Source organism: Festucalex cinctus, chromosome 6 (assembly GCF_051991245.1).
Source record: "Festucalex cinctus isolate MCC-2025b chromosome 6, RoL_Fcin_1.0, whole genome shotgun sequence".
Lineage (NCBI taxonomy): Eukaryota > Metazoa > Chordata > Actinopteri > Syngnathiformes > Syngnathidae > Festucalex > Festucalex cinctus.
Genome location: NC_135416.1, coordinates 606,740 through 620,957, shown reverse-complemented (window position 1 = coordinate 620,957; position 14,218 = coordinate 606,740). Strand labels below are relative to the sequence as shown.

General features: G+C 41.4%; 2 protein-coding genes across 3 annotated transcripts; one reads left to right on the top strand and one right to left on the bottom strand.

Moving 5' to 3' along the window:
• Positions 1–141: 141 nt before the first annotated feature.
• Positions 142–7,807, top strand: ltv1 (LTV1 ribosome biogenesis factor). Its single transcript, XM_077523982.1, has 11 exons — positions 142–360; positions 820–951; positions 1,051–1,251; positions 1,650–1,737; positions 1,916–2,045; positions 2,587–2,812; positions 3,588–3,715; positions 3,804–3,946; positions 4,272–4,324; positions 5,367–5,570; positions 6,791–7,807. Exons 1-11 carry the CDS (start codon positions 358–360, stop codon positions 6,902–6,904), a joined length of 1,422 nt encoding a protein of 473 aa, XP_077380108.1. The 5' UTR covers positions 142–357; the 3' UTR covers positions 6,905–7,807.
• LOC144020467 (uncharacterized) lies at positions 7,559–13,687 on the bottom strand. 2 transcript variants are annotated; one of them, XM_077523988.1, is made up of 4 exons: positions 13,401–13,687; positions 10,799–11,165; positions 9,079–9,236; positions 7,559–8,344 (listed from the first exon to the last, which is right to left on the bottom strand). In XM_077523988.1, exons 2-4 carry the CDS (start codon positions 11,106–11,108, stop codon positions 7,721–7,723), a joined length of 1,092 nt encoding a protein of 363 aa, XP_077380114.1. In that variant the 5' UTR covers positions 11,109–11,165; positions 13,401–13,687; the 3' UTR covers positions 7,559–7,720. The 2 variants fall into 2 exon arrangements, with proteins under 2 accessions (XP_077380114.1, XP_077380113.1); XM_077523987.1 differs by having other exon boundaries at positions 10,799–11,110; positions 13,401–13,685.
• Between the last annotated feature and the right edge of the window lie 531 nt (positions 13,688–14,218).

The following is a 14,218-nucleotide window of genomic DNA, read 5'->3' as shown; positions in this document are numbered from 1 at the left end:
ATAAGATAATTCAACAATTGAGCATACTTACGGGATTCACCTTCTTTGTCCCTCCAAACTGTTATTAGGTTTTATTCTTTCAAATACGTCGGAAGATGATATTAACTATTAATGTCTAACGCTTGGTTTAGTTTGTGAACAACAACCCCGTTTCTGTACGAGTAATGGTTACTTCCGGTCCGGTGATGACGACAACGACAAGATGGCGGCGCTTCTAATCAACGTGATCGACAAACATCTTTGCCTAATTGTTTTCTTTTAACTGTTAATGACATTCAATATAAGAGAGCACACTATAGTAGCGTCCACTTTGACAGTCTCTGTACAAGCCCGCCCCGAGAAAAACGAGAAATAAAAATGGTAAGCAAACCATGTGTTTTGGACACGTCTTTGCTAGCCAGCTAAGCTAACAAGCTAACCTTGCTCGCAGGTAAACACATGCTGCTGCTAATAACTTTTCGATTTTATACTGATACGTTTAATGTCGAGGATGACATTATTCTCTTCTTGTTTTTTGGACGTTTAAATGGGCTCGAAGCAGTGCAACTGACAAGAAAAGTAACAACAGATTTTAAACCCCAAATATTTAACTGAATAATCAGTGTTACAGTCTGCCATTTGTAAGAGGAAAATAACGAGTTATCCACCACTCATAAAAATAGATCCCGTAAGAATGATTCTGCCTTTATGTGAATCATTGTTCCGGGAGGGTGTATTGATTTATTTCTATTAAACAGTCTAAATTCGTACGTCCCGTTTTCGAGCAAGGATAAACCAGCAACGATGAGATGTTGGACACTCTTGTGTGTTTTGTGGCAGCCTCACCGGAAGAAGAAGTCCTTCATTGAGAAGAAGAAGGCGGTGACCTTCCACCTTGTGCACAGGAGCCAAAGGGACCCCCTAGCGGCGGATGAGAAAGCGCCTCAGCACGTCCTGCTGCCTGCCGCCAAGGTGGCGTTTTTTGTTTTTGTTTTTCTCTCTTACCGTACAACGATTTGGTGACGGCGAGTGGTGACAAAGCGGGGGCACGCGTGTCGTATCTGACGGCAGGCAGCTGCGGAGAAGCGGCGGGAGGAGCAGCGGGAGTTCGGCGTCTTCTTTGACGACGACTACGATTACCTGCAGCACCTGAAGGAAGCTGCCGGACAGACGGAGCTGCTGGCCGCCGGGCCCTCGCCACGCGTTGTCCCTCGCGATGATGATGATGATGATGATGGTGAGGACGACGAGGAGAAGGAGCAGGTTGTACCCGTAAGTGCCTCCATGATATCATCTTATTGCAATCGAGTGCCAGTGATGATGTAAATCATCATTTCCACGTTTGTTGAAAAGTAAAGTTATTGAAAATATGAGAGCGTAAGTTGATGTGTGGATCTTGTTTTGTTAATTTTATTATTATTCATGTGTGATATTATAGAGTTGATTGCTTTGAGTGGTCTTTTTTTTTTTTTCGGTCAGTATTTTTATTTTATTTTTTTTTAAATGACGGACCTGTGTGGTGTTTTTTTTTTTTTGTTTTTTTGTCTCTGTCTTAAAAACTGATTGACACATTCATGAATGAATGAATACAATTTATTTCAAACGCGTCGGAACTCTTTTTAAATTGTGGAGGGTTAAGTAAGTCACATGACTATTTGTTGTCTTGCAAGTCGTTGAGCATCAAGCTGCCGTCGTCGGTGTTCGCCTCCGACTTCGAAGAGGATGTTGGTCTCCTCAACAAAGCCGCGCCCATCTCAGGTGAAATAAGAAAATCGATGCAAGACTGATGAGAATGTTTTGTTTTTTTGTTGTTTTTTTTGTTTTTTTAAATTTAAAACATGAAAATGACAACAAAATAAAAGTCTTTCATTCTGGTATCACTTAGCAGCATGAAAAGTTGCAGAAGTTGAAGTGACGATTGCGCGTTTGTGGTCAGGGCCGCGTCTGGACATGGACCCCGACATCGTGGCCGCCCTGGACGAGGACTTTGACTTCGACGACCCCGACAACGCGCTGGAGGACGACTTCGTCGCCAAAGCCAACAGCGGCGAGTGTGCCCGCCTCCGGTGAGGCTTCACCCGCCACTGAAATGTTTCAGTCCGACCGCTTTCACTGGGCCGCAAATCGTTTTTATCGACTCGTTTTGAGCGATTCTGCAAGTATCGTTTTTTTAACAGCTTCCATGAATCCGTGAATATTTTTAGAATCGATTCATCTATCGATTATTGAATAATAATGATCAGATTCATTTTATTTGTGGTTAATATTCAGCCACTATCACGGCTCCATTGTTTACTTATTACTTGCAATTACTTGGCGGGCCGCTAGGGGGAGCGCCTCGTAAGCGTGGCGGGGAAACGGACGCAAGTTTTCAGGCGAAGAAGACTCATCCAGCAACTGACTCAATACGTTTCTATGAAAAATGTGTATTATAACTTCAATGTTAACATTTTAAAACATATTTTTATGTTTAATATTTAAGTAATTTTATTTATTTACTTTTGTAATGTTACACCAAAAAAATCTTTTGGAAATGGATTAAAATTCCAAATGTTTTTGAGGAGATTTCAGTCTTGCCAACGCCTGAAATCGTTCCCTGTTTGACAGACGCGACGACGATGGCGGCAACGACGACTCATGGGAGGACACGGACGACGACGACGACGACGACGACTTGAGCTCCGGCGGCGACTTTTCCGCCGAGGAGGGCGGCGCCGGCGAGTTTGCGTTTGACGAGGAGGAAACCCGGACCCGCTTCACGGAATACTCCATGACGTCGTCGGTCATGCGGCGCAACGAGCAGCTCACGCTGCTGGACGAGCGCTTCGAGAAGGTCCGCGAGCGCCGCCTGGCAACTTCCATTGTCAGCAGCGACAAAAAAAAAAGAAACGAAACGCCGCTTTGTTTAACTCATTCAAACCCCAAAACGTGTAAATGCGTTTTTTAATACTTTGTCCTTCCCTCCCAAAAAGGTATTTATACGTTTTTTTGTTGTTTATTTATTTTTTAATGCTAGAGCACACAGATAGCTTTGATGCAGCTTCTGACCTGAAGAGGTTGCTTAAAGCAATGGTAGTTATACGATATGTGATACAAGGCTCATGATAACGATTATCTCACGATACGATGATACCGCGATTATCGATATATTGGTCAGGTCATAAATCAGTAGATAATAAAATGTAAAAAACAATTCACAGTCTAATAATAAATAACATTAAAAATAAAATACATAAATATAATATAGAAATATGAACATATATAAATAAAAACAAAAATAATAAAACTAATCTGATGAGTCTTCTTCACCTGAAGACTTGGGTCCATTTCCCTGCCGCTCTTATGAGGTGCTCCCCCTAGTGGCCCGCCAAGTAATTGCTTGATAAGTCATGGACAATGGAGCCATCATAGTGGCTGAATATTAGCTACAAATATCGCAATACTTGCGTAGGCGTATCGATATTCTATCTGGAGAAAAAGTATCACAATTTATCGTGGTATCGATATATCGTCAAACTCCTAATCGTTATTACAGAAAACGGCCAGTGGGTGGCAGCAGAGTATAAGAGATCAGACAGAGCTGAGCTTTTTTGTTGTCGTTGTTGTAGTTTTACGAGCAGTTTGACGACGACGAGATCGGCGCCCTGGACAACGCCGATCTGGAAGGCCACATCGCACCTGACAGCGCTCGTCTGGAGGAGGTCATCCAGGAATACTTTGACCACAAAGCCAAAGAGTGAGTTGGGCCGCTTCCGTCCTCATCTTCGTCGTCGTCATCTTCCTCATCATCCTCCCATGCCGGCGCACGCCATTTTGCGCTTCAGGTCGCTGAGGCCCGACGACCTGGGCCCAAAAGAACTTCCTGTCCTGCGGGAGGACGAAGATGACGATGATGATGAGGAAGAGGAGATGGAAACGTTGGTCATCAAAGCTGCGGAGGAGAAGTGGGACTGCGAGAGCATCATCAGTGAGTAGCGTCGCCACAATCAGAAATGCAATCGCAAATCATCCAAATCCACAAACAACCACAATAATTCATATACTTATGCAAAAAAATGTAAAAAAAAAAAAAAAAAAAAAAAATCCCAAAAAAGCCACTGTTGACATGAAAGGACACAAACACTTGTCATAAAATTGAAGCAAACGTTTCAAAAAGTTGCTATTTGTTGGGGTAAAAAACTGAAAAAAGTGGTCTGGCAGCTTGCGCTAGCGCCACCTGTTGTTGCCGCATGCACATGACAGCTTGCCAAAATCACTTTTGGCGAAAATGTAATCCAAGCGTTGTCCGGCAGGTACCTACTCCAACATCTACAACAGACCCAAAGTCATCCAGCACCCTGCAAAGGTAAACCAAACACCGTCGACACCTTGCGAGGAATCGCAATCGTTCACAATCGGAGCGACGCTTCAAAATCGTTTCCGCGTTGTAGGAATTAAAAGGCTCAAAGAGGAAAAAGTGGGACAAAGAAATGTTTTGTCAGGATAAAAGTCCTAAATTGACACAAGTCGTCATCATCTTTACAACAACAAATAATAATCAAATAAATCATTAAATATATATTTATGTATTTATATATATTTATTTATGTATTTAGATTTATTTAGTTAGGTATTTATATACATTTATTTGTGTTTATATTTATTTATTTGTGTATTTATATATATATTATTTATTTATTATATATTTATATTTAGTTATGTATTTCTATATATATTTATGTACCGGTGTATTTATATATATTTATGTATTTATATATATTTATTAAGTATTTATATTTATGTATGCATTTATTTTTATTAAAGCAAGTTCAAAGAAATGCAGTGCAATTGCTAAGACATAAAAATATGTCAGAATAAAAAGTCGTCATCTTAGCACAACATTTGAAATTTTGTTGGGATAAAAAAAAAAAAAATCCTCGTCTTGTGAGAAGAATTTTTCAAAGAAAAAAGTTGTAATTTGTTATAAATTAAAAACATGTTGAAGAGCAAAGATTAGTTTTGTCGGGATTAAAAAACTAAATAAATCCCACTCTTCCAAGAATAAAGTATTATTTCGAGATAATCGTGAAGGGAGAAGTCACAAATTAAAAAAAAAATAAAAATCATAATGTCACCCTTCGGGGGAAAAAAAAAAAAGAAGTGCCATTTGTTCTCATATAAATTTGGCAATTAGTATGCACCTTCTTTAAAATAAAAAAATAAAAAAGTGTCATTTGCTTGTTTTCTTCTATGTATCTTTCTTTCTCTTTGCGCTTTGTTGACACGACGGTCCATAATGATGGCTTTTTTGCGGGTGTCCATCCAAGATGGAGGTTGCTGAACCGGCAGCCCCGATCGCCGTAACCGACCGTTTGTCTGTCTGCGTGCGGCGTTGCCGTCCGTCTCAGGTGAAGCCGATCCGCGTGTCGGCCAAGACGGGCGTCCCGCTGGACGTCCTGTCCGACGGACGTCCCGCCGGCAAGCGGGCGGAGCCAATGAGCCGCGTCCACGACGCCGACCTGCCCCACGCCGCCGCCGCCTTGCCGCGCGACAAACACGAGAGCAAGGAGCAGAGGAAGGCCCGCAAGGACGCCGTCAAGGACCAACGAAAGGTCGGCAAAAACATATTCAACATTTGAAGCAGAAAAATGTTTGCACTTTCACCCGTTTGATTGAAATTGACAAAATGAAACAGCAATTCCATCGTTTGAATGAGGCAGACATTTTAAGAGCAATTTGACTATTCATGAAAATAAAAAATAAAAAAAAATAATTAAGTTATCGCCATCTTGTGGACATTTTATGATCAGGAACTAAAAATTAGACAATTCGAAAATTGACATTCATTTTGTGAAATTTTAACAAAAAATGCCATCTTGGTTTATATATAGACTTATTTAAAAAAAAAAAAAAAAAAACACTGTCATTAGCTGTTTTATATGACGGCGTATGAGGGACATGTATAAATATTTTTTTTAGAGGGCGTGGCAATATTCTGAGGAATGTAAATGGAAGAAAAGAACATATATGATGAATGAAAAAAGCATTCATAATAAAGTAAAAATCATACCAAACCAAAAACAAAACAAACATACATAATAAATAAAAAATATATACTGTGCTAGTGTGCTGTATAATGTAATAAGTAAATAAAAAAAAAACATACTTTTAATGAGAAAAAATAACGTAAATGAAAAAAGAACATGTATGATGAATGAAAAAGCAGTTATGATAAAATAAAAATCATACCAAAATGAAAAAAAACATATATAATAAATAAAAAAATATATACCGTGCTATATAGTTTAATAAGTAAATTAAAAAAAAATACTTTTAATGGAAAAAATGACTGTAAATGGAAAAAATAATGAATGAAAAAGCATTCATAATAAAGTAAAAATCATATCAAAATAAAAGAAACCTAATAAATTGAAAAAATACTGTACTAAGTAATTTAAAAAAATACTTTTTAATGGAAAAAAATATATAAATGAAAACATTCCTAAAAAGTTAAGTCATACAAAATGGAAAAAATATATGCTGTGCTGTATACTGTCATAAGGAAATGTAAAAAAACAACATATTTTTAATAGAAAAAAAAATGAATGTAAATGAAAAAAGAACATCTATGATGTAAGAAAAAGCACTTACAGAAAGGTAAAAAATCATACCAAAACTATAAACAAAAAAAAAAATATATATATATATATAGTTAATGGAAAAAAAAAAAAAAAAAGAATGTGTATTTCCATGATTGCGTGTATTTTTTTTGTAAGGTAACAACCCGCACTAAACGAGGGAAGCTATTTTTTCTATTTGTTGTTGTTTTCAGGAGCGTCGCGTGGAGAAGAAGGCCAACAAGATGGCGTTCGCTGAGGAGAAGGCTCGCCAGGAGAAGCAGATGCTCAACCTCAGGAACAACATTCACCAAATCAAACTCTCGTAGACGACAACACGCACAAACACTTTGATGACTTTTTTTTTTTTTTTTTTTTTTGACGCTTTCCTCAAGACTTGTTCAAATCTCGCACGTCGATCGATCGACAAAACGACGACAAGTTCTCGTCTCAACCGGTTTTTCCCGTTTGGCTGTCTCCATGGCAACAGGGCGGGATGCTGCCGAATGCATGCGTGTGTGTGCGCGCACATTCCAAACTGGGCGAGGCGGCCGCCATTCGCAGGTGAAACACACACACACACATGCACGCACACGCTTTTTTTGTGTTTGCAACATGTGTGGGCGTGTTTATTTTTGTTGCCGTGACGTCAAGCGGGACCGAGTCCGAGTCCGAGGAATGGGACCGGACGAGTTGGTAAAACTGGCACACGCTCTCACATCATCTTCATCATCATCATCGTCATCATGATGATGATGATGATGATGATGAAGTCCTTTTCACCCGCAGACTTTTTTTTAAATTTTTTTTACATGCAGTTATTTAAATCCAAGTGTTTTTTTTTTTATTCTCTTTACATCATGGCTTATTTTATTGTAAATAAAATAGCTAAAAAAAAATTGTACATAATTGACAGGCATCAAGTCAAATTTTTGTAGCCCTCAAAATTTGTATCCCAATTAATAAAAACAATTACAAATAAATCAGCGTGAGCTGTTTTATTACAACTTTACATAAAGTGACATATTAACCACCATTTTTTTGTTTTATGTTGTTTTTAGAAGATTTGCTGGTCCATGCGTCCGCTTCAAAAAATGAAACGTGCCCGTCAAGCACCGAAGTGTTTTTTTTTTTTTCTTCTTTTGTTACCTTTCCGTGTAACCACAAGCCGTGTCTCCGTCGCCCATGTCCACCTCCATGCTCACCAGGCGGCCCTCGTAATTGGAAACGAACACCTCCTCCTCTTCCTCCTCTTCCTCCTCCACCACATCCTCTTCCCGCTCCTCCTCCTCCTCCTCGTCCTCCTCCAGGTGTGCAGGAAGACTTTCCATCTCGGTGGAAACGCCCGACGACTTGTCGTCCGCCGGCGAGATGAGCGAGACGGTCATCTCGTGGCGGCAGCAGGAGCCCGCCCGAGCGTGCGGGACCCCCGGCCCCTTGGAAGGAACCACATCCAGACACTTGGGGCGAGTCACCTTCGCCAGCTTCGCCACCCGCCGCGCCTTCCACGTCGCCGCCAGCGCGGCCAGGCAGACGAGCAGCGCCCCCGCCAGGACGCCGGGCAGCACGATCGCCAGCGGAGCCGGCGCGGACGGGCGCCGCGCGCACGCCGGAGGCGCCGACGGCCGGAAGGCCAGCGAGCGGCCCGCCCGGTCGCCCACGCGCGCCGTCAGCGTCACGCAATCGCCGGAATCCGGCGGGAAGATCACGTCCGCCCTGCACGTCTTCTGCTCCGGGAGGCAGGTAGACGACGCCGCCGTCGACTTTCCCTGTTGACGCATCAAACACAACACAAAAGGCAATTCTAATATATATTTGTTTGAAATTATGAACCGATATGAACTATTTCCCAGATAGTTTTTCTTGTTTACACATTAAATTGCAAGATGATGCAATCCCGCCTTCCCAAAAAGCAGCCAAAAAAAGTGGTTTTGTGACAAGAAGCTTGACCGATTAATCGGCCGATATGAGCAGTTTTCAATGTTTAAATGGTTGTGACTCGAACCTGACCAATTTTCAGGGTTTTTCCGGGCTCAAATTGAGGCAGAGGTGGTTTATCGACTGTGATGAGTGACTACCGATAACAGGTATCGATATCGGTGGCAAAAGCATTATTTTAAGGTATCGGTGACCAATACCCTCCTGCAGCCATTTTACGATCAGCAACTACAAATTAGAAATATATGAATACAAAGTTGCCTTTCATTTTGCCATTTTTTTTTTTTTTTAAACTACAATCATTCAAAATTCATCCACTCGTACATATTAAATTGTTAATAAAAGTTCAGCGTTGTAGTAGGCGGGGCACCCCCTGAACTGGTTGCCAGCTAATTGCGGACTGCTGTTGATATCACACTTCGGTAATGCCGCAACACTGCAACTGCACTTTAGGTGGCCGCCTCTCAATTCTGTACACAGGAAAACCCCCGTTTTTTTTCTATATGTATTTTCTGAATAACAGCAACGCAAGCGCGGGTGTCTGTGCGCGGCAACGTGTTCTCACGGCCTCAAAGTTGATGCTGAACTCCAAGGAGACGGCGGCCCTGCTGGCGACGCGGCTCAATTGCGGGTGGTGTCGCAGCGGGTTGGGGAAGCTGACCACGGCGCTCCCGTCGTCCGCCTCCGCCGCCTTCACGCTCACGCCCGGAAACTCCAACTTGCCTGAGACGCAAGATGAGGAAATTCTTCAATTACTGCAACTCACATCGACGTAGTTTGGTGACAGTGAGATGGAGACAAGGCGCTAATTTTATTTCAAGAAGCTCCTCAATTCACTTCAACATACTGTTGTTGCGTGACAAGATGGCGGCAAAGCACACCTTTTATGTATATGACTCGCAATACACCTCAACATACTTTAGTGGTGCCAAAAGCACTACTTTTGAACAAATTAAGCTCGTTTTGCCTAAATGAATATCCTCAATTCAATTCTACGTTGCTTATTGCTGGCAGGATGGCCCAAAGTGCTACTTTTGTCTACATAAAACTTCTCAATTCACTTCAACAAAGTTCCTTGAAACCAAGATGCTGGCAAAGCATCAAATGAGGAAAAGAAGCTATTAGGCGAACAAAGTGAAAACAGCCAAGACTTGTTCATTCCAGTCATGACGGACTCACAGTCAAGTCAAGCTGAGTCAGGTTCGAGTCAAGTCACGTTCAAGTCAAGTCTGATCATGTTCGAGTCGTGTCCCATTGGAGTCTAGTCGACTTGCGTTTGAATCGTGTTCAAATCAAGCTGAGCCACATTCCAGTCACGTTCAAGTCAAGTCAAATTTGAGTCTAGTTGAGCCATGTTTGAGTCAACTTCGAGTCACATTCCAGTCACGTACAAGTCACGTTTGAGTCGAGTCAAGCCACATTTGAGTCAAGTTTGAGTCACGTTCAAGTCAATTTCCAGTCTAGTTGAGCCACGTTTGAGTCTAGTTGTGTCACATTGGAGAGCAGTTAACATTTGTGTCAAGTTGAGTCTAGTCAAGTTCGAGTCGATTCATGTTTGAGTCTAGTCAACTTGTTTGAGTCATGTTTGTGTCAAGTTTGAGTCATGTGCCAGTCACAGTCAAGTCACGTTAGAGTCAAGCTCAAGTCTAGTCAGGCCACATTTAAGTCAGGTTTGAGTCTAGTCGTGTCACATTCGATTCAAGTTGAGTCTAGTCATGTTCGAGTCTAGTCAACTTGTGTTTGAGTCACGTTTGTGTCAAGTTTGAGTCATGTGCCAGTCACAGTCAAGTCACGTTAGAGTCAAGCTCAAGTCTAGTCAGGCCACATTTAAGTCAGGTTTGAGTCTAGTCGTGTCACATTCGATTCAAGTTGAGTCTAGTCATGTTCGAGTCTAGTCAACTTGTGTTTGAGTCACGTTTGTGTCAAGTTTGAGTCATGTGCCAGTCACAGTCAAGTCACGTTAGCGTCAAGTTCAAGACTAGTCAAGCCACGTTCAAGTCACGTTTGAGTCATGTTTGAGTCTAGTCAACTTGTGCTTGAGTCACGTTCGAGTCAAGTGGAGTCTCAATGTGTTATATTCAAGTCAATTTGAGTCGAGTCATGTTTGAGTCTAGTCAACTTGTGTTTGAGTCCCATTCGAGTCTAGTTGAGCCACGTTCGAGTCAAGTCGAGACCGATTCAAGTGGAGTCGTGTTCGAGTCAAGTTTTACTCAAGTCAAGTCGAGTCCCATTTGAGTCGAGACATGTTGGAGTCTTTGGTGAAGAGACGAGCGGCTTCCACTCACACGTGACGTGGGCCATCTTGACGATGTTGTACGTGAAGGTGGCGGAGACGTTGGCGGACAAGCGGCCGTCGGGCGCCAGCGCCGCCACGCTAACGTAGTGCACGTCCATGACGCTGTCCAGCGACTCCCACACCCAAGCGCTCAGGTTCCCGTAGGTGCGCCGCGTCGTCCGGTCCTCCTGGCAGCACCGCCACGACTCGCCCACGTAGACCAAGAAGAGGACGTCTGCGTCGGCGGCGTACTGCCAGCTCGCGACCGGCGCGCCGGCGCCGCACGTCACCGTCAAGTTGGTGGGTGGAGCCAGAGGCATCACTGGAAAAATGAACCAGGCATGAGGAGGGATTATCCTCTTCGGGCTTACAATTGCCTGTAGTTGCCACATACATATTTCTTTTAATAACTCAAAGTAATACATTTGTCCAAAAGAAGAACTCCAATATCGAGCCGGCTTTACAAGGAGCCGTGTTTTCCCATTACACTGAATCTGAATGGCCAAACGGAATGAAAATGCTCCATATGAACACCTCGATTGGATTGAAATCGGAATGGCAACGCGCATGCTCTGTCTGGACCGAAATGCGTCGTGACGTCGTCGTTCCCACCCACTAAAATGGCGGCGTCTCCCCAGAGCTTGTCTGCGAGGGGAGAACGTGTTTGGTTTGCAAGTACTTTCAACTTGTTTTTAATCAAGATGTTGCTTCAATAAAAGTGTCAACGCTATCACAACTACTGAGCTAAATGACGAATTAACTCCATCTTGATAAATCACCTCATCGATGTCGGGGGGGGGGGGGTCGTCATGTAAACGGAAGTTCGGAGTGCATCATCATCATCATCATCATCATGTCCCATGTAAACAGGTGAGCAGAGATCTTCATTAGGAATCATTTCAATCGGAATATCATTGATGCCAAGATTTGGATTTTTTGGCTGACAACATCAAATGTGTTGCTCGTGTCTCATATGGTACCGAGACAGCAAAGTATTGTTGAGTTGGAACTTGGAAGGAAGTTGGAGGATGGAGAAGCACTCGTACGTCATTTGTACAGATCGGTGCAAAGATTAACATGGACACGCCTTTGTTGTTGCACTTTGAGCCCAATAAGGTTTTACTGGATTGGTTTGTTCAAAGCAAATGTAGAAAATGGAAGACGCATAATTAAAAAAAAAAAAAAAAGAGCAGCTAAGTTCATCTTTTTTTTTTTAAATCAATTAATTACAAATGACCAGAGTAGAACACATACGACAATTCGCCATTTTATTAATTGATGGCGTTCAAATGATCATAAATATTTCGACTTTTATTATGAAGCGAGTGCTGGCAAAGTTAAAGCGTTAACTAATCACAAAAAATGATCACATTAATTATGTATTATTTAACACAGATTAATCACACTATTTTGTGCGCAGATGATCCTTTAGCTAGCGGATGGCTACGTCGAAGCTAATAAATGTTTGTGACAATCACAATATTTATTCATGTCAAACTACTGAGGTTTTTTTTTATATTTTAAATTATGTAAGCAAATAGAAAAAGAGGAAGAGGAGTGTCCTCATATAACATGAAATGTCAAAAAGAAAGAACAGATGACAGGCAGGTGCTCTTCATATTTGGTGGGCAAAAAAATAAAGTGATCAAGAGCATTTTTAATGAAGTGATAAATCGCGTTTAATCCAAATTCTCAGATGTAATTCATCTGATAAATAATAATAATAATAATAATAATGGTTTGACAGCTCTAATAGTGAGTTTGTGCAAGTACACAAATGAGCTGCATGTGTCACCACAATACTCGGAAGTTGTTCGAAATTTGAGTCTTTTACGAGGTCCAACAAAAATCGCAAAACAAGAACAAATGTTCAGAAAATGTTTGTTCACGTAAAAGGGCGTCAATTTGTGTCAGTGGCTTTTAAAGGTGGGAATGACTTGCTGTGTCCAAAAAAAAAAGAAAAAAAAAAGGCTGCACAAATGGTGCAACTTTTGGCATGTGTTGAGTGGAATTAAATGTTTTTTTGTTTTTGTATGAAGGTAACATGAATATATTATAAATGTGGTAAGTTGTAAATGCAAAATCCACATGGATATGTGTTATTTCGTTCTTCGTTTGGACTTTTATTATATTTCTATGAAACAAGTCTAAATACACAACGAACCAAAACAAAACAAAACTATTCCTACTCACTTTTGAACTTTTGCACTATTTTCTGTTACGTTCAACAAGCAAACAGAATAACTGATTCTTTAAAATATATATATATTTTTTCAGTAAATCAATTAACCAGTTATTTAACTTTTCAAATAATCTACAAAACAAATGGATCGAGTTGACAATTTTAGACTAAATTAACACAACAAATATATTTTGCAGCTGTGATGGTACTTCCGGTTCCGACTTACGTACAAAATGGATAACGTCGGAATACTGAACGCCGTCGCAAATTCAATCAACAAACGGCGCCAAAAAGAACATTTTGTCCGTTTGGCGCTTGCCAACGTCTATTAAAAAGTTGAACTCTAAAGCGTGTGGAACAAGAACAAAATGAAAAAGTCGTCAAAGCAGATGAGAATTGAAAGAAGGACAAAAAAGTGGCGTCAACGAACCGGCAGGCAGTGATGACCGCGCGGATTCCAACAGCATGAGGAAGGCCGTGAATGCAACACTTGCCCGCATCGCCGTCACTCGTCACTCAAAAAAACAAACAAACCCCAAAATCCACGCGCGCCCTCATCCCAAATTAGTGGTGACGTCACGTCATTCACTTCCAACAACTCGTGCTGCTCCACTTTTTTTTTTTTTTTTTTTTTTTGCTTCTTCCAGTCGGACGATTTGGCGACCAGTCGCTTCCTCGTTGCTGTTTCCACTGAGGAATCCAATCGGCTTTACCTGTAGGACCTCGGCTCAGGCCGGAAGACACCTGGAATGACGTCACGCTCGCTTTCAAATTAAAACCTCGTGTCAGGAAATCTGTACATTTAAGCGTATATATGGTCATGTGACTGTACAGATTACAAACAATGAATTTGCAAGTATAAATAAGCCAAATGAAAAAAAAAATAAAAATAAAAAAATCTCTTGGCTTACTTTAAGGGCCGCATGACCACCAGGGGGCCCCGAACTCGAGAGAGAAGAAACAAACGGACATTTCAACAAATTAACAGAAGCAGAAACAATTTGATACATTTCAGAAAACAAATTAACATTTCAAGAAACACGTTCAAATGTTTGCGTAGTATATCATCTCTGTTTTGTGAATCCCGACTTACGAAAAATTGGCAAGATACGCGCACCAGTAAAATAGTGAAACTCGGTGCTGCATTCGAGGAACGTTTTGGGAAGTCGGAATTTTCACACTTCATGCCAGGAAGTGTGCACGGGAACGCCCCTTTCAACCTTGAGACCAGAATAACAAACAATTGAT